Source organism: Poecilia reticulata, linkage group LG8 (assembly GCF_000633615.1).
Source record: "Poecilia reticulata strain Guanapo linkage group LG8, Guppy_female_1.0+MT, whole genome shotgun sequence".
Taxonomy (NCBI): domain Eukaryota; kingdom Metazoa; phylum Chordata; class Actinopteri; order Cyprinodontiformes; family Poeciliidae; genus Poecilia; species Poecilia reticulata.
The window spans coordinates 8,735,698-8,761,594 of NC_024338.1; the positions used below are offsets into that span (position 1 = coordinate 8,735,698).

At 43.7% G+C, this 25,897-nt stretch overlaps 1 protein-coding gene across 4 annotated transcripts in view; it reads right to left on the reverse strand.

Annotated features, from left to right (window-relative positions):
* Positions 1–1,211: 1,211 nt before the first annotated feature.
* The window catches only part of tnrc18 (trinucleotide repeat containing 18), a 59,966-nt gene continuing 35,280 nt past the window's right edge, over positions 1,212–25,897 (reverse strand). For 3 of the 4 annotated variants that reach the window (XM_008415582.2, XM_008415583.2, XM_017306234.1), the window contains exons 9-30: positions 25,461–25,648; positions 24,946–25,345; positions 22,894–23,802; positions 21,821–21,966; positions 21,602–21,735; positions 21,387–21,503; positions 21,124–21,304; positions 20,738–21,050; positions 19,893–20,105; positions 16,520–16,717; positions 15,008–15,456; positions 13,700–13,828; positions 13,008–13,152; positions 12,796–12,913; positions 11,855–11,930; positions 11,620–11,728; positions 11,387–11,503; positions 10,497–10,640; positions 5,969–7,692; positions 5,634–5,870; positions 5,435–5,509; positions 1,212–2,539 (exon numbers count right to left, since the gene is read on the reverse strand). In XM_008415582.2, coding sequence (XP_008413804.1) covers positions 2,333–2,539; positions 5,435–5,509; positions 5,634–5,870; positions 5,969–7,692; positions 10,497–10,640; positions 11,387–11,503; positions 11,620–11,728; positions 11,855–11,930; positions 12,796–12,913; positions 13,008–13,152; positions 13,700–13,828; positions 15,008–15,456; positions 16,520–16,717; positions 19,893–20,105; positions 20,738–21,050; positions 21,124–21,304; positions 21,387–21,503; positions 21,602–21,735; positions 21,821–21,966; positions 22,894–23,802; positions 24,946–25,345; positions 25,461–25,648 — 6,329 coding nt within the window. In that variant the 3' untranslated portion in view covers positions 1,212–2,332. The remainder of the gene's footprint in view (positions 2,540–5,434; positions 5,510–5,633; positions 5,871–5,968; positions 7,693–10,496; positions 10,641–11,386; positions 11,504–11,619; positions 11,729–11,854; positions 11,931–12,795; positions 12,914–13,007; positions 13,153–13,699; positions 13,829–15,007; positions 15,457–16,519; positions 16,718–19,892; positions 20,106–20,737; positions 21,051–21,123; positions 21,305–21,386; positions 21,504–21,601; positions 21,736–21,820; positions 21,967–22,893; positions 23,803–24,945; positions 25,346–25,460; positions 25,649–25,897) is intronic. The other variant, XM_008415584.2, reaches the window with a different exon arrangement.

The window sequence follows — 25,897 nt, forward strand, 5'->3', positions numbered from 1 at the left end:
ATGACCTTGATGAATCTTGGACTGACTGCAGTGTTTATAACCATTAAAGAAAAAATATTCCCACTGACTGGGATTCCTGATGTCAATGTTCCCACACACAGATTGGGATCAGGAGGTAATCCCTTTTTCCTGGAAAATAATCCTTCGTCACAGCCTCCATTCACCCGCATCTTGTAGGCATCGGCCGGCTACCAGAACCAAGGAGGTCATGTTGGTTTGGGTCATTTTATGATAAGAAATAAAAAAAWTTAAAAAAGGCAACATTTTTAGATTTTTKTGTTAAAATACAAAATGTCACATTTAATTTTSGGGAGGTGGGGGKAKGKGGGTTGCATCAAATGTTTAGATTTAAATGTGATTTCATATCAGTTCATTATCCTAACAAACATTTTGAATAATTTGCAAAGAGAAATAAAATGAGCTGAGATTCAGGTACACATGATTCAATAAATTAGAATATGAGGCTCATTTTTCAGGTTAAAACTACATTTTGAAAACCTCCAAGAGGGCATAAAAATACTTTTCATTACTCACATTTCTGTATTAAAATGCTATGTTTTTTATTGGTTTGATTTAATATTCTAATCTTACATTTTTAATCGGCTGTAGATAGAAAATGATTTTATCAGAATAGTTGAAAACATAAGTCTAATTTATCAATAAAATGTATCGTGCAATGATGGAGTTATAAACTTTATTGAATATGATTACATYTCTCTCTTTTGTGGTGAAATAAAGAAAAGAAAAACTTTCAAGGGCTCAGAAGAAACTTACAGGAAGTTTGGAAGTYGTGCTACATTTGGCAAGCWGCCGCTGTAAAGCAGCAGATTGCAGGCTAGTGACCCAAACGGTCCGACTTATTAACCAGCTAACTTGGCTCCTTATACTTGTGCTACTCTACAAATGACTAAATGGCATGCAATAATAATTAAAAAGCAAATATTTCAGAGATTGCTCATTCTATATTTTGGGTTAGTATTAAAATCAAAGTAATAAATGTTACAGAAAATTATAAGTTCATATATTATACTATTGACACCAATTTTGTCTGATTTGAAGTAGGTGGGGGGACCGACTTCACTCAGGTTATATTATTTTAGAAACAGCAGGATAAATGCTTTTTTCTGCTTTAAATAAAATCGGTTATATTGTGTTTTACTATTTTTTTACTTACATTTTGGGGCTAATTAAAGTGAAACGTTTTTTTTTTAATCTACTCAAGGTTAAACAAGAAGAATCTGATACCGACCCATGCCTACTCATTTACAGCAGTGCAGAAACACGATGCTGAATGTGGGTGTAAAACGGGCAAATGTGACAGAAGATCCTCAGACTGCAGCTGGTTTCCTTTCATGGTGTGTTTCAGTGTGGAACTCCCCCGCCGCCCCCAAAAAAGAGAAGTGCTTTCATAGATGCATCTCTTCCTCTCCTTAGCCTGAGTTAACGAGRGAGTCAAATTTCAACAGCGCAGGGACGCTTTGCCCTGAGTTCCGATTGTCAGGAGGACGGCGGGGGATTTGCAGGGGGGATAAAAATCAGGAAACGAGACTTTTAAGTGTTTCTAAGTGCTTTCTGTTGGATTGCAACGGTAGGAGTCTACCTCTCGTCTCTGTGCATTTCTTTCTTTGCGTCTGTTGCTCCTGCTGTTCTGTACACACATTTATATGACTGTAACAGGACTGTAACATCACCACGGGAACGTCATAATCACAACATCACACCAGCTTTACCCCACCACCCACACAGGGCGAACAGGCATGTGCCCCCCTCCTGTTTCATCATTCACAGTTCGTTAAAGCTTCTTTACTGTTTACCTCTTCAGAAAAAAAGTACTCTGACATAAATCTATCACACGAAAATAAAACAACTAGATTTTCCTCTAGATACCTGCGTCTCTTACATGAGGGGAAGTATTTACATTGTGTTTGTGCACGTTGTGAGCATACATACAGTATGTGTCTGTTTCTGCAGGGGAGATATTTACACGCAATAGGAAGTATTCATGCCTTTAACCCCATGAACAGATGGGATAACAACGTCTGTGTGTGCAAATGCTTCAGGAGACCGATCCATTTTTTTTTCCTTTCTTCTTTTACATTTTTTTTATTTTAATACTGTCTGTAGTGTTTCCCATCTCCGTAGTCAGAGCTATCCTCGACAGTCTCTCTTTTTTTAAGTGTATCATGGTATGGGAGCAGTTCAGTTCATGGAGTCACGGTTCCAATTCAGAAAACAAAACAAAACAAAAGAAACATTAACATCAGTGATCAGACCACAGATTGGGCCGAACTCCCCATGAGGTTGTGTCGTGATTTGGTTTTCAGTAGCTCGTCTAGCAGATGACCGGAACGCCGTCCGTGTTGAAGATCATTCCGGTCGTGGGTTCGTAGGTGCCGGCCAGGTAGTAGAGGTCCTCGCTGTCGGCGTAGCGGCGAGTGTGGATCATCTGCTCGTACTCCTCCACGCTCACCACCAAACACTTGTGGCTGATGGTCTGCACGTCGTTCTCATCGCTGTGAGACGACTGGTACAGGGCGCGCTGCGTCACAGACACAGGTTTTAATGAGGAGCGATTTCCATGCWACTGTAAAACATTTGGCATTTAGGCATTGGTCTCATGCAGAGGAGGGCAGGCAATAGGAAAGATTTTCCAAAAGGTTTTAAARTGAAGTCAGCTGTTATTGCAGCACTATAATCAATGACCAAAAAAAAAAAAAAATAATAATCATCCTTTAGCTTAACTGATTTTTAAACAAATGTACTTTTCTGTATAGTTTTTTCTTCATTTGATCATTTTTACTTTACTTGTAGGATGCACCAGATTTTTATTAAAAATGTCTTAAAAAGTAATAAGTTTACAATATGGAAGTGAAACAAGCCCAAACTTTAAATAATTAAACTAATTAAACTTTCTGTATTGCTTAATAACTAGGATCGGCTGAAAAACGTATAAAGATGTGGGCTATATCAGTTAATATCAGTAATTATTAATTAGTATTTTTTTTGTAATATCTGAAATTCAAAAAACCTGGTGGAGTGGCCTGTCCAGTTTTCATAGTTGTTTTTTTTAAGCAGTTATGAGGCACAGTGGCAAAACCTTAARCTGCTGCTGAGCAAGTTCCTGGGAAGGTTGTTGCTAGGTAACCACAAGTTAATCAAGAAGGATGTTCCTAGGTAACCACAAGTTAATCAAGAAGGATGTTGCTAGGTAACCAAAGAACRAGTGAGTTAGTTGATGCCACCAACCTTACTTAGCCGGCAATGAGCGGTTGGACGGCTAAAGCCTTTCCCCTGCCTAGATCTCSCAGAATGCTGTGCGGTTTTATTGGAGTTMAGTGAAATTATTGAACATTCTATCCGATGTTATATTTATTGACATTAATCATGTGTCTATTGCAATATTATTGATTTATTGTTCAGCCCTATTAGGATCAGTTGGAATGTATGTGACTGAATTGATTTTTTTTATTGTTTTTTAAAGAGCCTCGAGACGACGTTTGTTGTGAATTGATGCTGCATAAATAAAACAAAACTGAATTTGAGTTTTTCTTTCCAGAAAGCCTTTTCTCTTTTCTGTAGATCTCTGCAGAGGTTAGCAATTCTCACAAGTTTATGTCTTTGATGCTTCACTATAATATTAACTTCAAAAATAAGAACTTTATGTTTATGAGCAAGTTGAAGTGAGTATTTTTTATTCATTTTTTGCTTTTGAATTAAAAGGCATGTCATGTCTTTCCTATAGGCTAATTATGGAACACCATGGAAACAAGAAAACAATGAATTATCGATTAGAAATTCACAGAAGCTTTGATCAACTCTGAACAAATAAAAYGAAGAATCTACTAAAAGGTCAATTAAACTTATTTCAACAGTTTGCTAAAGTTACCAATATGTGCCTTTGCTGGTAATTACAATGTGAGATTATGCCATATTTATTTAAAGGCTTCCATACATGTCTATGTTTCATGGAAAACATGATTAAAACGATCAAGTCATAATTTTAGCACTAGTAGTTTAAKCTCATCAGTTTTGCAGAGTCAGCCGTTTGCTCTTCTACAAGCGGAAATATTTTGCACAAGCAACTTATTTTGACAAATGAATAGTCTGCCTTTGAGAATCTTTGTCTAAAAATAAATTCAACTGTTGTAGCAAACAATATTTGTCTATAGACGAAGAAGAACAAGGAGAAAAACCATCAACTTGCACTGTGAATTCCACAAACAAATKGTGACATAAAAAAGAACATGSAGGTCTGGCTGCCCTTAGTGTGCTGCTGTTGTTGGCTGATAGACGGGAAACAGTCCTGACAAGAAAGCTGTCAACTCAAACAATGAAAAAGATTACAAAGCTGCTTGAAGGCAGAGGTGGAACACAGTCAGCTGTGTCTAGCCTTCAGGACAACTACAGACAAAACGTAGAGGTTGGCGATGGAAAACACGTAGGTCGATAAAGAAAAATGTCAAAGAATCAGGACTGACGACTAAAGGGAAAAAGAAATAACAGTGCTGTAACAAATGGAAAACATGAAGAGCCAAACCTAGACYTTTCTCTAAAGAGAAGCAGTGATGAGTKGTGAATGATTGGATGAAATAGATATTCAGCCAATAAAAAGCAAGTTTGCTGAGTATAGATGCATTTCGCCAACGAACACAGAGGAGTACAAACTTTAATAGAATATTTAAATTTACAACCAGCTGATTATTTGTCTTGATCTGAACCTAACTGAGTCAATCACAGCATTTAAATACCTTTTCATTGAACTCTTCTTCTGTTAACAGTTTCTTGGTCCACACTCTGGTTTTAAATCACCTTCATGTCGTTGGAGCAAGCAACGTTCAACAATCATGGACTATTTCAAAACGCATGTCTCACAACAGATTTGTGTTTTTTCTGGACATTTAACCGTTTTTCACCCTTCACAATAATGGTTACAGTGAAAGAAAGACTGTACTGGCTGCTGCTGCTGCTTCCTGTTTGTGATTAATGTTTATGATGTTCGATGTTACAAAACGCTAGAAATTACATTTTCCATACATTTTGTTGATGCACAATTTATGGGACTCGTATTGAAATATGCCGTCAGCCAAATTATTCGCAATTCTCATCAACACAGAGAGCAAACACGCTAGCATTAACCTAGCAGGACTRGCGATTCAATTAAGTGGGAGGCTATCATAATACCATAGTAGATCATGTCATACTGATTTTAATGACTGGACTTGTTAAACTTCYTGTTTGTACACATTGCAACAAAATACTCCAGATTCTCTCAACTTGGTCTAATTTCTCGTTCGAGGGTCACATTAGCTCCAGCCTTAGTGTTTCTACCTCGGTTCTGTTGAGTATCTGTCACACGTTTAGTTCCTCCTTTGCCATCTTCAACAATAATTGTATGTGGGATACAAATAGATATTTGGATTTGTTTTCCTCTCACCTCCATGAAGTCTTTCCTCTGGATGGAAGAGTGCAGAGCTGCTGGTAAAGACTGACCGCACATCTGATCCCAGTTCTAYGATGAGAACAAAGTCAGACACTTTAAAAAACGAAGCCCTTCTCAATAAATCTGACCAGTAACACCACTGGTTTGAATGGTGCCATGGAACAAAATACAACTTCTTCTCATAAGGTCTGACCTTCTTATCGGTGAGTTTCTTGCCAGGGTTCGTCTCCTCTGGATGGTAGAACCAGTTGACCCGGACCACCATGTTGCTGCCCCAGGACTCCCACATGCTCTGGATGCGGCCGATGAAGGGCAAGTTGGGCCGRCCGGCAGACAGGAACACGGCGCAGTCCCCGATGCGGATCATCTCTCGGCCACGCATGATGGCCTTGTAGAAGAGCTTCTTGGCTTTCCCCTTCATGCCGCGTCTCTGGAGAACGACAGCAGGACGGAAAAGATGTGACTTTGGTTTTTTTTTTTTGTTTTGTTTTTTTATTTCATCGTTTTTCAAAGTTTTGTCCTTCTCACCTGAGTGGGTTTCCCGAACCACTTCCAGAGCTGTCTGGCCGGGAGGAAGGCAGAGATCTTGGGTCTGTTCTCCACACTGGGCAGCCTCTGACGTTTAGCCAGCTCCTTGGTCGTGGGCAGGTGGACCCCCTCTCTCCTCTTGGGCCTCCCCGCCTTCCCCTCTCCCCCGCTCGGCTTCGGTTTCGGTGGACGGCCCCTCTGTCCGGARCCCTTCCCCGTGGTGGGCTTTGTCGGTTTACTGGGAGCTGGAGTGGCTGGAGGACTTGATGGTGAGGGAGAGTCTGAGTGAGGAGATAACTCTTCCTCCTCCATTTTGATTTCCACCTCTTCTTTCGCCTCCTCCTCCTCCTCCACCTTTTCCTCTTTGATGTTGTCTTTAGGTTTGTCCTGTGTAGGAGTTTTCTGGAGGGGTCCGGGCGGCGGCGTAGGGGTCCTCTCCTCATCTGAGCTACAGGACGAGTCATCGGTCGACGACGAGGATGATGAGGACGACGAAGAAGATGAGGAGGAGGAGGAGCCAGAGCAGGACGAAGAAGAGGACGAGCAGCTAGAGGTGCATTTCTTCTTCTTCACCTTCCCATTTTGACCTTCTTCCTCTGACTCGGAGCTGCTGCTACTCTGAGACTCCTCCTTTATCTTTCTCTCCTCCCTCTTCTCCAGCTCCTTTCGTTCCTCTTTTTTAGCCTTCTCGTCTCTAGAGTCCACCTCCTGTCCTCTGCCTCCACTCCCCTGACTCTCCAGCTGGTCCTTGGCCAGGATGGAGGTCTTGTAGGCAGACTCCCTCTCAGGCAGGCTGGTCGCCCTCTCCGGGCCTCTCATCTTCGCCTTCAGTAGCTTCTGGTTGGCCGAGGAAGTGGCGATAGGGGCGTGGTCTCGCCTGATGTCGCGGCCCTCTAGCAACATCAAAGCCTTGGTCTTTTTGGTTTTCGGGGAAGTGACGCCTTCGTGGTCCAGCTTGACGAGGGGCTCTGCGGACAAGGACTTCCTCTGTCCGGAAACGGGCTTGGACCTGGACATGGCTCTGGAGGACATGTGGTCTGAAGATGATGGGATCTTCAGTTTGGGTTTGGGCGTGCCAGCTGGCGTCAGTGACRCAGATGACKGTCTGGGGGTCAGCGACGAACTGGGTTTGCCGGTCGGCAGCCTAGAGATGGGGCTGGGGATCAGTCCGGAGCCRAGGCCGGATCTGCTCTGATGGTCCGATTTCATTTTGGACGAGGAGACGGAGGCAGGTCTGGGTGTGGAYGTAGCAGCGGGTTTGGGTGCAGAGGAGGAAACGGTGATGGAATGCCTCGGCCTGCTGGCGGTGGGGCTGATGGAGCTGCTGCTCTCTCTGTCTCGCCGCTGGATGGTGTAAGAGGTCAAATTGGGCTCGCTGTACAGATCCACCGTCAGAACCTTTCCGTACGTGGAGGGATAGAGAGAAGAGGGGAGGACCCGGGACGGCTTGGAGACGGGAGACTGGGCCGAGCCACTCTTCCGGGACACCGGACTGGGGASAGTGGGGCTGCTCGCGGAGGAAGCACTGGAGTTCTTCCGGTCGGGTTTGGATGGCGTGGCCATGGCGGGTCGGGACGCAGGGCGSGGCTTTTCCTGAGCAGGTTTCTGGACAGAGGAGGTTCTGTCCTGGGCCGGTTTTGCTGGAGCTGGGGGTCTCTCGGCGGACTGGGCGGAGGAGGGGAGAGGATCAGCTTTCTCTCGACCGTCTTGATTTATGGAGGCGTCTGAGAAGTGGAAAGGAAAGGGGGAATTTTTGATTTTCTTTTTCTGACAGCCTAACACTGATTTTTATGATGAGATTCTTTTTTTTTTTAATTACTAGAGCTAAAGTTATAATATCATCAGGATAAAGACACAAAAATACCAGAAGAAAGTTGTAAAATTACAGGAACTGATAATTTGATTATTAAAAGATAAAGTACGTCCTGATACCAAAGTGAGACTTCACAAGATGCTCAACGTTCCTCATTTTAGTCTGTTATTATTTTTCGTTTATGAGTCGTCATAGAATTACTTCAACATTCTATTATTATTATGACTTTATTCTCATTTTTTGATTGCACTGTCATAAAACATTTTTCTTGTATCATTATGACTTTTCGGGTAGTCTGAGTTTTTTTTTCTCGTACTTTATGATTGAATGATTTAATTCTCATAATACGATGACCTTCTTGTAWAAATTTTTTTTAATCACCTTTTCTCATAATGTTAGGACTTAATTCTCGTATGAATTTTTCCTTGCAATATTACGACTTCTCATATTATTGYGACTTTTCCTTGTGCCATTGTGATGACTGACTTTATTCTTATAATAAAGTCATATTCTCATAATGACTTGTACAACTTTTTTCTTGCATTATGACTTTTTCTCTCCTAATGACTTTATTCCCGTGATTTCATTTTTCTTTTCTTAGCCTGGCCCTAATACTATGTCATATATTTTATATTGTCCTACAGATATATCTACATGTTATAATGCATATTTCTGAAGTGGAAGGAAAACGTAGCAAGTTTTTAAAATTAATCTACAAGTACAAATCTGTAATATTGTAATATCCCTTTGTATTTAGTCCCTCTGTGCCAATGCTTTGCAGAACAGGGGTGTCCAAAGTGCAGCCATTTGCAACTCTTGGAAGGATTTTGTGAGCAGTGTACGTTTTAAACAGCAGATTGTGTTTTGCATGCAGGCCATATCATTTTTTCCCCTTGCTGCTTCACTATTACGAGCTCATCCTTGTTGCTCTAATCCATAAATACATAGAGATAACATAGCAATTTGTGGTTGTGATGTGTTAAAATGTGAAAAAGGCTGAACGGCGCTGTCTCTTGGATGTGCTGACATTTTCATTCTGTGGCATCATGAGTTTTTKTTTTTTTTTTTCTTTCTTTCCCCAACAGTTCAGGGAGGACAAATCAGCAAGAAACCATCTCTGAAATGAAAACATTACATTGCAGAAGTGCTTACCCGGCCAAATAACAGCCAGGGTCAGCAAATTTGTACAAGCAATGTGTCGCAGATTACAGCTCCTGGTTTAGACTTTGAGCCTCACACAACAACAAAGCAAGAGTAAAGTGAAATCAAAGGCGACAGACAGACGGGCTAAAATCTGACATTCACGAGTCACATTGGCTCCAGCTAACAACAAATGGCTTAAACGGACAGTCAGAGTTTTCTATTGTTTTGTTTTATATGTACAAAATAATAGAGTTGTGAATGGGTAAATAAGGCACTCCAGTGGGTGGTCCAGAATCCAAAATCACGTGTCTGGTTCTTGTTTCGTGGAGTTCCTCTATCGACTTCAGTGTGTGAACAGATGGCTGGACATCGATTGTTAATTCTGGCCCAGTATTACTCCGAGGATCAACACAGATATGTTAAAAAGTGACAAACATTCGCTGATGCCAATGTTAACCCTTTCACAAATGAATTATGATCCTTTGTGTCAGGATTTTTTTTCCCAAATTCTTTTTCATTTTTTTAAGGCGTAAAAAAAAGGTAGGGAAAAAATATATTTTTTTTACGTGATCAATTGCAATTTTCTCCAAATACAAAGTTATTTGAAAAATACATCAGTAGTATTGTTCTTTAGGGGTTATCTGATGTCACAAAACTTTTTTTACCTTCAAGAGTCGTCTACAGTAGAAGGAGGGACCGGGTCGGTTGGCATGCTTTTTTTGTCTGTCGGCCATATTGGATTTAACAAAAATAATTTCCTGCATTTGCAGCTGATGGCCAGTAGTCGATAGTGTATTTTATTATGCATTAGCGTCCACTTCAGTGGTCTGTGTGCATTTATAACATAAAAATCCACAAGAAACAGAAGAAAATGGCTTTTAGATAGCTGTCCACTGCAGTGACCACTATGCATGAAAGGGTTAATGCAGATATGCGTTGTCTCTTCTCTTTTTTTAACTGTTTCACTACACTAACAGTTGATATGGAGTTGGGGGAGTATTCAAGAGCAATATAATGGAGAAAAAATGTGCAAACACTGCACAAGCCAGAGCTTTGTGGCTGATTTCACAGATGAATCATTTTAGCTGATTCAGTTTTTTTCAATATTAAAACATTCTAGGTTTTTCTCCGTCACTCCCACTGTGAGTGATGAAGACGCGATGTCACTTAAATAAAAGAGGATTTTAAAAGAAAAAGATTGAATTAACACTTAAAATCTGCTTTAGTGTGTTATAAACCCCAAAACAACATTTCTATGCGTTTCCTCCAACTTCTTCTTTTTTTTTTAAACGCCTCACTGATTTTCTTCAATCAGTAACAACATCCACACTGAAGAGTGTTGTCAGTGTGGCCTGGTGTGTCCACCAACCAAATCTCCATTGAAACACCAGTAAAGGTCAATCAAGTTGAAAACATTCAAGTCAAACATCAGTGTTTTTAGGCTCGTCTTCTCCTCCCTCATGTTAACATTCATGAGAAATGCTAATGCTAAACGTTGTTTTGTAGAGATCATTTACTCCCCTGGTGGCCTTGCTGTCTAAGCTACATGTGACATCGCAGAGCAGGTTTTACCTGGTTTGGGTTTTGGCTTGCGACCCGGTTTCCCTTTGATCCTGGGTGTGGTCTCCTCTGGCTTTGCTCCCGCCTCCTTGCTGCATTTGCGCACTCTCCTCCTGGACGGGCCGGCCACGAGCAGCGCAGGGGACGGCTCTGCACCTGAGAAACAACAAAACCAAACAAATAAAACCATTTCTCCTTCCGACTACAAAAACACAAACTGTGCCCTCCTTAGATTTAAACAGAAACTTTAATTGTTTACAAGAAGAAACAAAAAAAATAAATAAAAATCATACCAACCATTTTGGTCTGGTTTCTAATGCAAATATGTAAGTACACCTAACTTCGAAAGTACTTTTCAGCAAAAAATAGGAGATTGATTTAAGTAAATAGTTCCTTAATAATGATGAAAAAGTACTAGTTCCACTGACATTATTTCTTACACATTGGGAAAAATGTCTTTGTAAGATTTTGTGTTTTTGCAGTGAACAGCTCGTGTTTCAATCTACAAACTCCTGACTGAATCGATGTTTGGCTGTTTTGGGAAATTTTGTTCCATCATGAAAACATGCTGGAAGCGCGAAAATGTAAGACAGTAATTCAGCCTCTGACGTGCAGAAACCAACAACAGAGATGAACCCAAATGTTTCAGTATTATCCCATGAACTCATTTTATTTATTTAAAAATCTCAGGCAGGTACGGCTTTGAGAAAAACACATGCAGACACAAGCAGAAAGGTCAGAGTTGCATTTGAATATCTGGGTATTGAGTGTTATCTACTGGGAAATGAAGGTAAAATCAAAAATGCTGCGAGAGACAAGTTTGTTTGAGCTTATGGAGCTCATTTCTGATTCCTGCTGATGGTTTCCTTGATGAGGAAGAAGCTGCTTGTGTGTTTGCTCACAGTGGATCTTGTAGTCCGGCGGCAGCAGCCTGATGTGGGAGAGCGGGATGCGTCCTGTGTCGCCGTCGTCAAACTCGACTGTGATCAGATCGTCCTTCTCATCGATGTCTGAGCTTCCTGTTTGGGAGGAGTGATAATAAAAAAAAAAAGTTAAATCATCTTCTGAATCGCTGCCGCCATGTTTAATAAAGAAGCATCAACTGATGCATGCAGAGAAAACGCCGTGGTCGCACCGTTGACGACGGTTCCCGGGTAAAGGCAGCGGTACTGCTGGCTCCAGTAGGCGGCGATCCGGGTGCCCTCTGGGAGGTAGCGCACGGACGGAGGCTTTACATCGATTATCTGGAAAATGCGTGAGATTTCGACACCGATTTTTCCCCATTTGTTTGACACTTTTAATGTCTGCACCTCCTCGAAGTGGCGTGGAGGAGCAGACGGACGTGAGAGAGAGAGTTGCGGTTTACTCACAGCTTCCTGCARCAGCTGTTCCAAGCAGTAGATGTGCGGTCGGTTGCCTCGCTCCCCCTCCACCACCACGCTGTATCTGCAGACAGGAGGAGAGGAAAAAAGAAGGAAAGGGGTCAGAGCTGTTGGGGTAACTGTGCAGCGGCTGTGGATTTTAATTATTTAATCTGATTTTGAATCTTTATCTCGGTTCTGACTGCCATGATGGGTACCAGCTAGGGAAGGGTGTCGTTTTTGGCTTTAACTGCCGTCTTGTTACTTCAACTTGGACTGAAAAGCAGTGAAAGGCAGAAGTTCCACCATAAGAAGTGAATCTAAAGTTATCCTAACCCTTAAATAGAAGAAAAATCCTGATATGAGTTAAAATTGCAAAAATATTTACTCAGCTTACAAATGTTTTTATGTCACAACCAAAAAAAGTCTGAATTTTACTGTCATTTTAAGTGACAGGCAAACATAAAGTTGTGCATAACTTTAAAGTGAACGGTTTTGAGATTTTTACAAACAGAAATTTGAAAAGTGTGGTGTGCCTTTTTTTCAGCTCCCATTTACTCCTGCACCTTTAAATAAACACCAGTGTTTATTGGAGCAGTCACATAATTAATGGAGTCCATCAAATTAAACGCACCATCCCTGTGGTGAAACATGGAAGTGGCAGCATTATGCTGTGGGGATATAATAATGTAGAATGGTCTAGTCAAATTCAAGACCTAATGAGAATGTGCTGTGAAAAGTGAAATTATTGACTTGCAGGTGAAACACAACACTGATGAGATTTTTATCTGAACTTTTAGTGTTGACTACCCAAAATCTTTCACTAAATATCCGCAGAAATAACGCAATCAGCGACTTTAATGGGATAAAGACCAGAAGAATTCAACAGATACACCAGGTAGCGCACGTTCAGCTTTATCTGTGGGTTCAGAGCCTTCAGCTGCACTCACATGTCAGGGGAGTGCACGGTGTTGACGTGTCCTGCGTAGAGAAGYTGGTCGTCCATCGGGATTAGAACTCTGAGTCCGTCCACCAGGGAGTCCTTATCCAACACGCACTGCACCGGAGCTGAACACGACAAAAACAAAGCAGCCGTTAGCATTCGCGAGCTTTTCTCCTCTCGGTCCTGCAGCGGACGGCGTGTGTTTGCGCGGATGCCGACCGGGTGTGGATGACCTCTCGGAGACGCTGCTGTTTTTTCGTGGCGGGAGGAGCTCGTCTTCGCTGAAGCTGCTGTCCTGGTTCGGCTCGAAGTCTTCGTCCGCCGCCATGCTCTCCATCAGCCGACTCACGGCGCCCCTGGATGGCTGCGAGGAGACCCCGGTGATTCGTTAGCATTCGGAAAAACCCACGGACAATACACTCAAGGTGAATAAGAAAAGCAACCGTTTCAGCTCAGGACAAAATAGCCTACGTCAAATTGCAGCAACATTTTCTGCTGCACAAATTACGACCTGAATGCGTCGTAAAAACAGAAAATCTTACCAGGTGATTTTGGCCCAGTTTATAGAGTAAATATCTTGGCACATTTGAAAAAACGAAACCAGCTTATAAGTAACATTTCACCATGAAATAGGGGCTTGTTTTAAATCAATAATTCCTGACAGATAAAAAAAAAAGAAGTACTAGTTATAAGTAAAATAAACTGCCAGTGGAACCAGCACTTTTTCATCAATATTACAAAAGTATTGATTTGAAAACTCTCCTACAACTCGCTGAAACGCTACTGCTGAACAAGTTTTGTTTTATTTCAAGTGTACTAAGACATTTGCAGTAAAATCTAGACAAAAAATACTTGGCAAGATTTATATTTTTGCAGTGTAGCAACAAACCCCCCCCTGCCGCCTTACTGACCTCTCTTGCTTTGTTTTTGCCTTTAGATTGGCTTTTATGCGCCGGGCTTAGAGGCGCTGGCCCATCAGAGACCGGACTGCACAAAGTGGACGGGCTGACCGGCACAGATGGATCCTTTTGCTTCTTTTTCTGTTTGAAGAGAGGAAATGTAAAGAAATGAGGAATGTGTACGAACAGAAAAACAGCAGCTAGCGTCTTCTGGACAGATTTCCATCTTAACACGCAGTCTGAGGGTGCAAAGTTCCCAGACTGCCTGCAGTTGTCCTCTCTTGTCAACAACACAACGCAGACAGCAGGAGAGAGCTGGAGCACAGAGAAACCCTGCTGGCACTCGACACGCTCACTCGGAAAAATGTCAAGAGAGGAGAAAAGGATGCAGAGTTTGAGGCTGGAGGGAACGACGGGGAAGATGAAGGAGAAGAAGACTTGTTTTATTCTGCGAGGTGTTTTCACACCTGATGGTCCGGTAGACTCGCTTCAAATAGGGAACAAAGTTGCAACATTTGCTACGTTTTCAGCTGCTGTGGTTTGCTTTCCCACTGAACTGGGTCAAACGATCCAAACTCTTTAAAAACCTGGTTCCCTGAAGGAAACGACACCAAACCCTCTGAAGAAGACGCGAGCGCAACTTCCTTCTTCACAAAATGGAAACAAAAATGGAGTAGCATCAGATTTTAGCGGTGGTAGGATTTCACTTTTGTCGCTAAAAAAAACACTACAAGTCATTTCTGCCGTTGGCGCAGGACACACCCGTTGTATTTACCCAGAATGCCATGCATTACAGTCCGCCTCCAACCCTGATGTGGGCCAAAAAAGGTGAGCTCTGGTCTGCCTGAACACCTGGCTCTCAGTTGACGCGAACTCTGATGGGGTTCGAATGAATATGTGGATGGTGACTATAGTGCAGAGCATTCTGGGTAAAAAATAACCAAAATAAACACAGGAGTTTAGCGCTAGCAGGAATAAAGCGGCTTGTGCTCTTTTACCAAAGACAAAAGAAAAACTCTTCGACTGCTAAAATCTGATGCTACTCCATGTTTTTGTTCACATTTTGTGAAAAAGGCTCAGTGTCTTCTTCAGAGGTTTTTGTGCCGCTTCCTTCAGTTGTTCTGGGTGCAGCACCACCAGTGGCGAGGTGCTGAAGAGGATTTTCTAACGGTTTGACTTGTTTGACACAGTGCAGTGTGAAAGTTTCACCAGCTGAAAATGCTGAAAATTTTATTTTGTTCCCAAACTGAACTGATTCCACTGGACTAAAATCAGCCACAGAAGCACCAATTTATAGCTGTTGAGAAACAACTGACGTACTTTTATCGCGTCTTTTCCCTCTCGGACCGCTGGAGTGGTTTTCGGTTTGGAGGACGGCTTCGGGGTGAGAGGCGGAGCCGAGGTGGAGGACGTGGAGCTCTGGCTGGTGGATGAAGACGTCGACACTGACATCTGACTGGCGTCGTGGAGGAAGATCCGCTCGCTGCGCCGCCGGTTCCAGCCCTCGTCCTCGCTGAAGCCCCCGACGCCGGCGGAGAGGTCGAAGCTGAATCTCCGCGGAGATCGAGGCGAGGGGCGGGCTTTCGTCAGAGGCTTTCGCTTGGCCGGCAGCGCTTCGTCTCGCTTGGTGGGGCTGGGCTGGTCGCCTCGGCGGGTCGCCGGCGGCAGGAGGGGCAGCTCGGGGGCGGAGCGCCGCCCGTGCAGCAGGGAGGGGAACTTCCTCTGCCTCAAGTCCGAGCCGGAATCGGACCACTCGCACTCTGGCGAACCTGACAGACAAAATGTGATGCAAAGCATTCTCAGTTGGTTTTAGGTCTGGACTTTGACTGGGCCATTCTTTGACCTGTACTTTTCAAATATAGCTCTGCTTAAATTTGCAAAAATAAATTACCATGAAATGTATACATTTCCGAAAAATGTTTTACCCGCTGAACAATATTTTTGATAAAATCTATAAATTCTTTAAGATCCAAACATAAAAAGGAGTTAAGCAAAATGTGTTCAATGCCACAAAAACGACATGGAACAAATTAGCTTATTGGTTTCTACATCTACAATTTCTATACCTATGTTTCAGTTTTCAAAATGTAAAATGTGACTTTTACGTAAGAATGCACAATATGTTGGCACCAATATTGGTATCCACTGCTACTAGTACTTGTTTAACATACCGGCATTGGCCCAATAAAAATAAACTTGGCAGAATATTAACAATCGATATTTATTTTCATCTTGCTGCTGTTTATTTATGAAGGGGAGGAAGTTTGACGTGTGAAAGTGATAGAGAAGCAGCAAAGGATTGTGGGTAGTTTAACTAAAGCGGAGAACCAGTAGTGAAGTCAGCGATGTGAATGCTTTTTTCAAGTTGTTGAAAGAGTAGTTATATGTAACATTTACAATGTCGGTAAATATTGGTTATCTGCCTTAATAGCGATATTAATATCTGATATCGAGATTGGCCCAAATGTTCATACTGGTGCATCTATACTCTTACATACAGGAAGGGATTGAATATATTTTCTTCACTTGGACATTACATTTTGAATGGCATATGATGTCAATAAAGCACACAGTTTGGAAGTAAAAACCTTATTCCATTATTTGTGCATGTACTGTATTAAAAAAGTCTCGTAAAACTGTTTAAGCTAGAAGATTTTTTTAGGTCAAAGTTTTTAGGAGCCACCTGTCCAGTACATAAAATTCCCCCAAAACACATAGAAGTTTACAGGTTTTAACGGTACAGTAAATTTGAAAGAAATCATCCGATTAGGAATGCTGATCTAGAACTTGTCAGAGTACGAACTCGGATCGTTTGCGTGTGTTTGGGTTTACCCAGCGTGCTCTGCCTGCTGCTGCAGTGTTTCCCATCATGGAGGAGGCTCAACGGGGGCGGGCTGACGGGGAGGGCGCTGGCCGCAAACCTGGCCAGCAGACCCAGTCCGCTCTCCTCACAGCCGCCATCGTCACCATCATCGTCCTCGTCATCGTCGTCCGAATCCGACTCATCCTCTTCTTCATCCTCTGAGGTCTCTGTGTGGGAGAGAGAAAGCTGTGAGCGCAGGCATGGAGACGGCTCGCAGCATCCGTCTGGGATTCATCTCTCACTTCGTGTTGTTTCTAATGACTGCAAAACGCAGAGAATATACAAAACTAAACGAAGTGGGATCTCAAGAACAACGCATCTATGCAGTCACACACACACACACACACGCACACACTCCTGGAGGTGAGGATACAAGGTCCAAACCCACTGCAGCCTCCCTTCACGCCGTAAAGCTGCACAGAAACACGGAGCAGCGGAGCTTGGAGAAAAACCACCACCATGCACGAGGCGTGAGCAACACAACCAGACACACATCTGCAGAGACTGAGGGGGTGTGAGGGGGTAGGAGGTGAGTCGAAAGGCCGGCCTTGGAGATTTTGTATTAATGGAGCGAGGAGGGTGAAGGAGAAAAAATAAAAACCCTCTGTTTTTAAAGTCCGACAAACCCGGCAGAGCACAGAGAGAAGCAGAGACGGACACACACTGTGGCATTCTGCTGGTTAGGCCGTGTGTTGCTGGAAGTTAGCGGTTAGGTCCAGAGCAGCAGATGAGCAGGAGGAGCTTCTCCTCAGGGGTTAGAGAGTTAACAGTGAGGGTGGATGCACAGTACATGAAGGCTTCATGTTGCATTATTAACACAGAGCAGACTGGGAAAACCGTTTCTGAACAGGATTTTTCCTTTCCTTTTTTTCCCCACTACAGTTTAAAATGAAACACTTTCAAATCTACTCATACTCCCTGAATGCACCTTTTGCACATTTTCCCCCGTTACAACCACAAACATCAAATTACTTTATTGAGATTTTATGCGACAGACAATCACATAGAGCCCCAAGCTTTACAAATCTTAAACAATCTAAATAAAGTATTTTAGTTATGGACTGTCAAATCATAGTCATAATGAAACCATTGTTGAATTAATTTAGTTTGTCATGTGATAATTCCTCTAGTCACATAAAACCAAAACACCATCGCCATGGTGACGCATGGCGGTGATAGTATCATGCTGTGGGGATGCTCTACTCAGCAGGGACTAGTTAGTGTTGATGGGAAGATGGAAGGTTATGCTGTCAAGCTGGACAATAACCATAAACATAGAACCAGTTATATTGGAACAGTTAAGTTCATAGCATGTTAGAATTGGACCAGTCAAAGTCCAGACCTGAGTGTAATTGAAAATGTGGTTCAAGAGTTAAACGTTGATCCATCCAATTTGACTGAGCGCTTGAGATATTATGCAAAGAAAATGTCAGACTCTGGTAGCTGCAGTGAATTATAGTTTTACAAAATGAAAGACCCAAAAGGCRGAGTTGGACTATAATCAATTTTTAGATTTTGATTTCTACAGGAAAAAAAGAAAACATTCAACTTCAGTTTTGCATTACAACAGCATATTAGGGCCATGGTAAAAAATTTTTTAAATAAAGTTGTACTAATGAAATATGAGAATAAGCTCGTATGAGAAGGAAGTCATAGTATCACCAGAAAATAGCATTACGAGAATAAAGTTGCAATGAGTCTTAATTTCCCACAGCATGATGCTTCCCCCACCATGTATCACTGGGTATAGTGTGATCAGACTGAACTGAAGTGTTGCTTCGCAGTCACTCATTTTTTGAGATGTTTTATTTCAGTCAGTTAGGAGCTCCTTTGTATTGGTCTATAAATACAAAGGAGCATTTATAGACCAATATTAGGAGGATTGAATTTTGTGGTTGCAACAGGACAAAATGTAAATAAAAAAGTCAAGCAGTATGAATTTTATTTATTTTTTGGCAACTACATTATTTTCCAGGAAATAGCCCAATTTTGCTGTATTGTGAATCCACGGTGTGTTAACAGTAGCAGACAGGCGTTTGCAACAAGCAGGCACTGAGAGGACAGCCCTGTGAGGCCCCTTTGGTAATAATATGCTCCTTTGTGATTTGAGCCACCATGGTTACCGTCCTCCGTTCCAACACGAAACGCCCCTCCTTTAAACTTTTAAGTCAAGAGGAGTCAGCGTTGGGGAAGTGTGGGTAAGTAACCAATGGCTAGCTTTGGAGAACTTCAAATTTGCGAGAAAAAACAAAACAAAACAAGATAAAAGTTAAAGTTCTGTGAATGTAGCTCAATTTCCGCACGGTTCATGTTAGTGTTCAATAAATAAAATAAATGAAAAACAAAATGGAGGGAGGGGCACTTCCTACTTACAGAGCAGGCGACAGGGGTGTGGCCTCAGGCAGGGCGGGACGGGGCAGCGACGGGAGCGCGGCCGAGCCTTAGCGCAGACTAGCTTTAAAAGCAAAGCCTTAGCCACAGCGTAGGGTCGCCGTAGCGAGGTAGTGTAGGCTCAAGGCCGCGCTAGTCCTGGCCAAGCCTCTGTAAAGTCGCAGCGGCAGCAGCACAAGCGCATGGAACAGGCTGAGAGACACTCAAAGCATCATGGGAAGGGAAATAAAGTGGGGGTCGGGGGGTCAAGGATGAGAGGGGGACAGTGAGAGGACAGAGCAAGATGTCTGAGAGAGAGCAGGGAAAAGGGTTATTTGAAGGTTTAGTAGACACACAGGAGGAGCTCGATTGTCCAAATATCCCTCAAATCTCAACCCTGTAAACATTTAGCAGAAAGCATCACTAATCTGCCTTACGGTGACAAAAACAAACCCAGGAATTAAGCTAGTGCTACGCTCAACTTCCTGATGTGCTCTCCAAACAAATCTTCGAGAAGAGAAGGGATATTTGACAAACGGTGCCTTCTAACGGATGTGTGAGGTGCAGTGGCAGCTGGACAGACTGACAGACACAACAAGATGAAGCGGACACAAGGACCACAGCACTTTGCAATCTGTACCAATCAAATCAACACCTTTAATAAAGCTTAGAAATACGAAACTTGGATACAAGTTTTGTGGGGGGAAAAAAAGATCTCACAATTCACATGATTTGTACAAATGCTACAAAAGAAAACACTTATGGCAATAAAAAATCTCCATAGAAATAGGTAAACTCTTCAGAAAAAACAAAATAAAGAAAAAAAAAAACAACTAACTTTTGCAGGAAAAAGCCAGCAGCAAGAGAGGTAGGGATGGTGAAGCTAACGCACAGTCTGACAGGAGCTAGCTTAGTCTCACAGACACACAACCGCTTGAYTCGGCAGTGAAGCTGTAAGATTTGGTCAGTAACCTTGGTCGAAGGAGTCGTCGTCGGAGMTGAGGCCCGCCTCCTCCAGCAGCAGGGATAAGTGCTTGTGTTTCTTCCTTGACGATTTCTGGCTGGGCAGCAGGGAGGTGGGCGACGCTGCCGAGCGCCTCTTTCTGGACGAGCCGTCATGGGGACGTGTCCCCGAGTGAGGAGGCCAGCCCCCTCGAGAAGAGACGAGCTCCTCCGAGTCTGAATCTGGTGCAGAGAGAGTGCGGTTAACGATCCGTGAGGCCAAGAAGGTAAAATAAAATAAATAAAGTCACACGTAAAGATGTGATTAAAAACACATCGCTTGGATGAAGGACTTAAAAAACGCTCAATAAGAAGACTTGATAAAGTCGATTGAAACAAGATATTAACCTCATCAAGTCTACGTTTTTCGATTGTTTTTTTTACGTTATGTGCTTATGCATCACTGTGTTTGGCAGGGCTGGATCTAGAATAATAAGGGCCCCTGGGCTGGAACCAGTTTGGTGCCCTATTCTAGACCTACCTAGGACGGACGGTCAGTTTAAAATGTCCATATTGGTCCCATAAAGATAATTTCAAATATGAGTGCATTTTCAATTGATAAATATTCATAAAAAAAATAAAAAATAACATCCGAAATGAGCCCATGACTTCAACATAAGGTGTAATATTTGTAAAACATGCTCAGCTTTCTGTGGGCCCTGGGCTACTGTCCCTGTAACCCCGTTCTATCATCATCAGTAAAGTTTGTGTCTGCAGCTTGAGAAAACGTGCCATCAAAGCGAGATTAAACGCAGGCATCTCTGCAGAAGACATTTTGTGAATCAACCACATCCACTTCCTCTCCGGGTACTCACTGTTGGAGCAGCTGCTGATCTCCGACCTCACCGGAGAAAACATGGACTTCTTCTGACCTTTCCCCTTTCGGATAGTCTCAGCGGCTGAAGCTTTGGCGGCCATCTTGAGCTTCCCGGCTTTGACGGAGGAGTGAGCGCCTCGCTCCTTCAGTCCACTTTCCGAGTATCGGCCCTTTGACTTGTCCGACCTGGAGCCAGAGGTGAGCTTGCGAGGGCCGCTGAGGGAGCCGAGCTGTGAGAGCGACAGCGCCCTGTCGAGGTCGGAGGCCAGCTGCTCCTGCTCGCACAGGTGACCGCGCTTCGCTTTCATGGCCTACAAATGCCACCAGACAGGTCACTAACCAGAACAGCGCTCCGCAGACTCTGCTGAATCTCGGGTGACCTACCTCGAGAACGTGAGCGCTGGACGGCTCCTGGTCATTCCAGCTCTTTTTCTTCTTTTTCTTCTTCTTCTTCTCTCCTCCAGTTCCGGTTTCCATGTCCTCGTCGTCTCTGGACAGTCGGAACCTCTTCCTCTGTCCATCCCCGCCTTCAGAGTCCTCAGAGTATTGCACTGTTCGACCCGCCCTGGCAGACGGATACACACTTTCAAGCAAGCAGCAAAAATGGTTTAACTGAGTGAAATGTAAAAAAAAGCTAACCCCCTCACTTTCCAGGCCTGCTGTCCTGTTTGGTAGGTGTGGGCAGATGTTTCCTTTTCCTGGGTCTTCCTCTGCCACGCCTGGTCAGACTCCTCCTCTCGTCCTCCTGCTGCTGCTGCCTCTCTCTGACGTTGACCAGAAGAAAGTCAGATGTAAGTTACGGCAGAAGGTGTCAAGCACCGTGATTAATTCGTCTTGAGGTTCTCTTAGTGTAAGTGCTGACCTCTTGTCCCTGCGCCGCTGCAGTTTGCTCATCTCCCTTTGCTTCTCCTTGTACGTCTTCTGCAACTCGGCCAGGCGGACGCGGTATTCCACCTCCACGGCGTCCAACATGTCCACCGCCATCTTGCTGTACAGCTGCAGCGAAACACAAGAGGCAAGCATGAGGGTCCTGCCGCCGAGGCTTCGTTGACCGACGCGCATTCCTGATTCTTCGTCTTACCGGCTCTTCCTTCCTCTGCCTCCAGCTGTACTTCTTGTCAGGGTCCAGAGTTCTTGGCAGATCGATGTGGGACTGCTTTTCTATTGCCTCTAGTAGAACGTGTCTGCTCGCTTCAAGAAGACAGTCCAGACTATCTAATGTGAGATCTGGGAGGAAAAAGCGCACAATGTTGGAATATTAGAGGAAGAGAAGAAGAAACCCAACAGAATGACGCCGAGATGCACCGATCAGGATTCTTCCTGGTCGATTTAAAACATGTTCAAATACATAATTTAAACCAGCTTCCACAGGTCTCACCAAATAAAATGTAAAACTTTTTAAGACCATTATGGATAAAATTTAAGACCTGCATCATGACAAAATGCACAAAAGAAAATTGCATATTTTATACAGCATTGCCAAGCTTTTGTGCCCACAATGATACATCATTGTATGGGTTAGAAAAGTGAGCCGGTGGCAAAGACAAATATCGTTGAGCCAAAAAATTTACACTGACCAATGATAGACTCAAAGAAGCTAGCTAGCTTGCGAGTTTACGCTGGCAGCTAATTAGTGGCAACGTCAAACGCATCGAGTCCCAGAATGTAACGAAGACGTCTGCCTGACTCAAGATTTTGCCAGACAGGAAATTCTCACAAAAAATAAACTGCATAGAATATATGAGATTAAAAAGTCGTGTCACATGAAAATTTAAGGACCGTGATTAATGTATTAAAGGCCAATTTACAAATATTGAGACAAATTTGATGCATTTCAAGGCCTTATTTGTATATACATGAATTTAAAACATCTAAACATCTGTAAATAATTTGACTTTTTATATTATTCTTATTCCAGTATGTTTAAAAAATTGTGGGCTCAAAAGGTTTAAATTTATCTGTTAACCTGTTTTACATTAGCAGAAAGAATTTCCTCGCCAATTTCAACATGTTAGTTCATTTGGTCTCTTTGCCAAAATAAAGCAATAAAGCAGTTTATTAAGTATTTGAGCTGCCAATGAAGTGAAATCATCTGTTTTCTAGTGGAATGATTGTTGCGTCTCTACATTCAGTGTGTCGATAGTGACTGCTTACCTTGCGTGTGGAAAACGAGCTCCGCCTCGTTTTGAGCCATCTGGCTGAGGAGGGCCATGCCTTCCAGAGCCACCATCTCCAGAGAAGCGGCGCTGCTGCAGGCGGAGGCAAAGGTGGGGTCCTCCACATGGCCTTCGAGCGTCAGGGTGGGTGGGGTTCTGGGCTGGGCTTGGGCCAACTCGCTGGCTGTCAGCAGGGCCAGCATGCCCCCCATGGGGTCCTCTGAGCTGATGAGCAGYGGGAGCGGGGAGTCGAGGATGGGAGGCTCGCAGGTACTTTCCTCCAGGCGGGGAGGGAAGGAGTCGGATGCGTCGTTGGGCGGTTCCTGTTCGCACACGGCTGTCTGGTCTGACGACATGCACAACTGAGGCGCTTCTTGATTGTCTGACTCAGCAGAGATGGATTGGTGATATGGTGCCAACTCTGCTTCCCGAATAAGTTCTGGTTTGGGCTCATCTTCTGCAGGAGCAGGAGGTGAAGCCTTCACCGCCTGACAGGCGTTAGTCGATGTTTCCGTTTTAATCTCGCAGTCGTTCTTCTCTTCCTTCCCCACTTCTCGCTGGTTTTCACCTGGTGGAATGGGAGGACTGGGGGTTTTTGGGGCTTGCCCGTCCACCTCGTCATCCTTGGCGGCCCGGTCGGTGGTGCGGCTCAGATCTGGCTGAGGGTGCTCCTCGCAGGGCTCCCGTTTAAGGAAAGACCCCACCTTCGGGGGCTCCAGGCTCTGGGGCTTGATCTCTGCATCCAAAAGCCTGGAGTGGTGGTGAGACGAAGCTAAAGGATCAGCAACAGCGGGAGAGCAGGATCGATGTGCCTCCAGGTTTTCAGCTGCCGATGCCGGGACGTGATAAGGCGGGAAGGATCCGAACGGCGCAGTGATGGATTGGTAAGGGTAACCTGGAGACAGATCTGTAACAGAGGCAAAGCAAAACACAATCATATCATCAGCACATCTACAGACCTGAAAACTCTTTACGTTTTGGTTGTGAAACTACAGATCTGGTCAGAAGGTTATGAACACTTAAAGATACAGTACATATTTTATTTGATGCATCTGAATAAATTTTTTCTATGGAGTTTTAGAAAGTAGATGGGAGAGCCRGCGTTGACATTTATTGTAGATTATTTTAGTGTCAGTTATACATGCAGGCTCAGATTAGGGCCGCAACTAACATTTCTTATAGTAATTGGTTGATTAATCGATCATTTCTGATAATTAATCGATTGTTTTGACGATTAACTGATTATTTTTGGCTATTAATCAATTTTTACATTTAACCATTTAAGCCTTTTTTATACAATTTCAGAATTTCATGAAATTATTCAAGTAAACAAATAATTCAATTCCTTTTTTGGATAAGAAAATAAACATTTTATTGTCTAAAATGAAACAACGTAGCATTCCTTTAGCATATCTTTGATTATTGGAATCAAAGTTTGTCTCTGCAACTAAATAAATCCTTCTAACATCAATATGTCAGATCTTTAATTTTAGCCTGTTCTGTCAACGACAAACCAGTTTGGGTTTTGGCTGACATGATTAATCAGATTAATTGTGATGAATCGCTTACTGAATAACTGCCGACTAATTTAGCAATCAATCAATCGTTAACTGGAGCGTACAGGCTCAAAAGGCTATTTGCTGAAAAAACAACATATTCAGAGCAATAATTAACCCGAGTTTAGACGTTAGTGACCGAGGTGTGTCCAGGTTTCAACAGTTTGACCTAAACTGGTTAAATCTTAAATTGTGGCATTCAGACTCTTTATATGACCTTTATACGAGTTTTCTCATTGAGATCCAAAATCTAATTTATTAGAGAGACCTGTTTAGGTAAAATAACCAAAATATAAACAGCAACACCACAAGCAATTAAGAAATTTGACTTAAATTATATAATAAGAATACGAACTCAAAACAAAAGCAAGTTGCATAAGAAGATTTCTCTTTTTATCTTAAATCTAAACTGTCCCCAGGAGTCAAAGTCATCCAACGTCATCACCGGTTTCCCTAATATCTGGCAGCCATATTTCAGTGGTACAGGTGCTTACCAGAGTAGATGCCTTCAAAGGGTGCAGAGGTTGACTTTTTCCTCTGCTCCCTCACTCCTGCCTCGCCCTCCTCCTGTTTGGGTCGCCGCGGCGAGGACGGAGGAGGGGAGGCCGAGCGCGGCGACGTCGGGTGAGGCAGGAGCTTCGGCACGTGAGACAGGACTCTGTGTCCTCCCTCCTCCGACTTGAGGGTGGTCACCGGGGAGGGGGTCGGAGGCAGAGGGGTGAGGGAGGACGTAGACGGCGTCGGGGATCGGGAGGGAAGAGGGGGCTTGCGAGGATGCAGTACAGGTGAGGGCGACGGCGAGGATATGGAGGAGGGTCGGGTTTTTGGGTCGGCGTTCCGCTTGTCGACTTTGTCTTCGATCTCCGGCCGGTGCTCACTGGCCTTCAGGCGCTCCTGGGACAGAGCGCAGGAGATATTTCTGACATGTGCGTGTATGTGCGCCGTCACAGACTTCGCTTTGGTGCGCAAAGACGCACGCTTCATGCAAGCAGACGCACGCTGCACTTACAACGATCTGCGCGTTCCTCTGCAGCTCCAGGACCTGCGCCGTGTGCTGCTGGATCATGAACAGCTCCTGCTGCCGCAGCATCTGATGCTGGGAGAGCAGCTGCAGCTGCGCCGCGTGCTGCAGCGAGCTGCTCGGCCCGTACACGCTCGGCCACACCGGGGCTCCGCGCTCCAGCACGTCGCCTCCTGCTGCGCCACGGACAAACATGGCAAACTTTGAGAAGCCCGTTTGCTGTTAACTTTAGAGACATTTGCACAAATGCTGCAAACTAAGTGGGTAAGACAATCTGCTGAAGGAGTTTAGCTGAAGTGTTTGTTCAATAAGAGTATAAATTAAGAAAATGCAGTGATCTGTTCAGTACCTCCTAGAGAACCTGCTCTGATTTTTATTCTCCCTCTAGAGAGAACCATATTGAGTTTTCTTGTTCAGCTCAAATC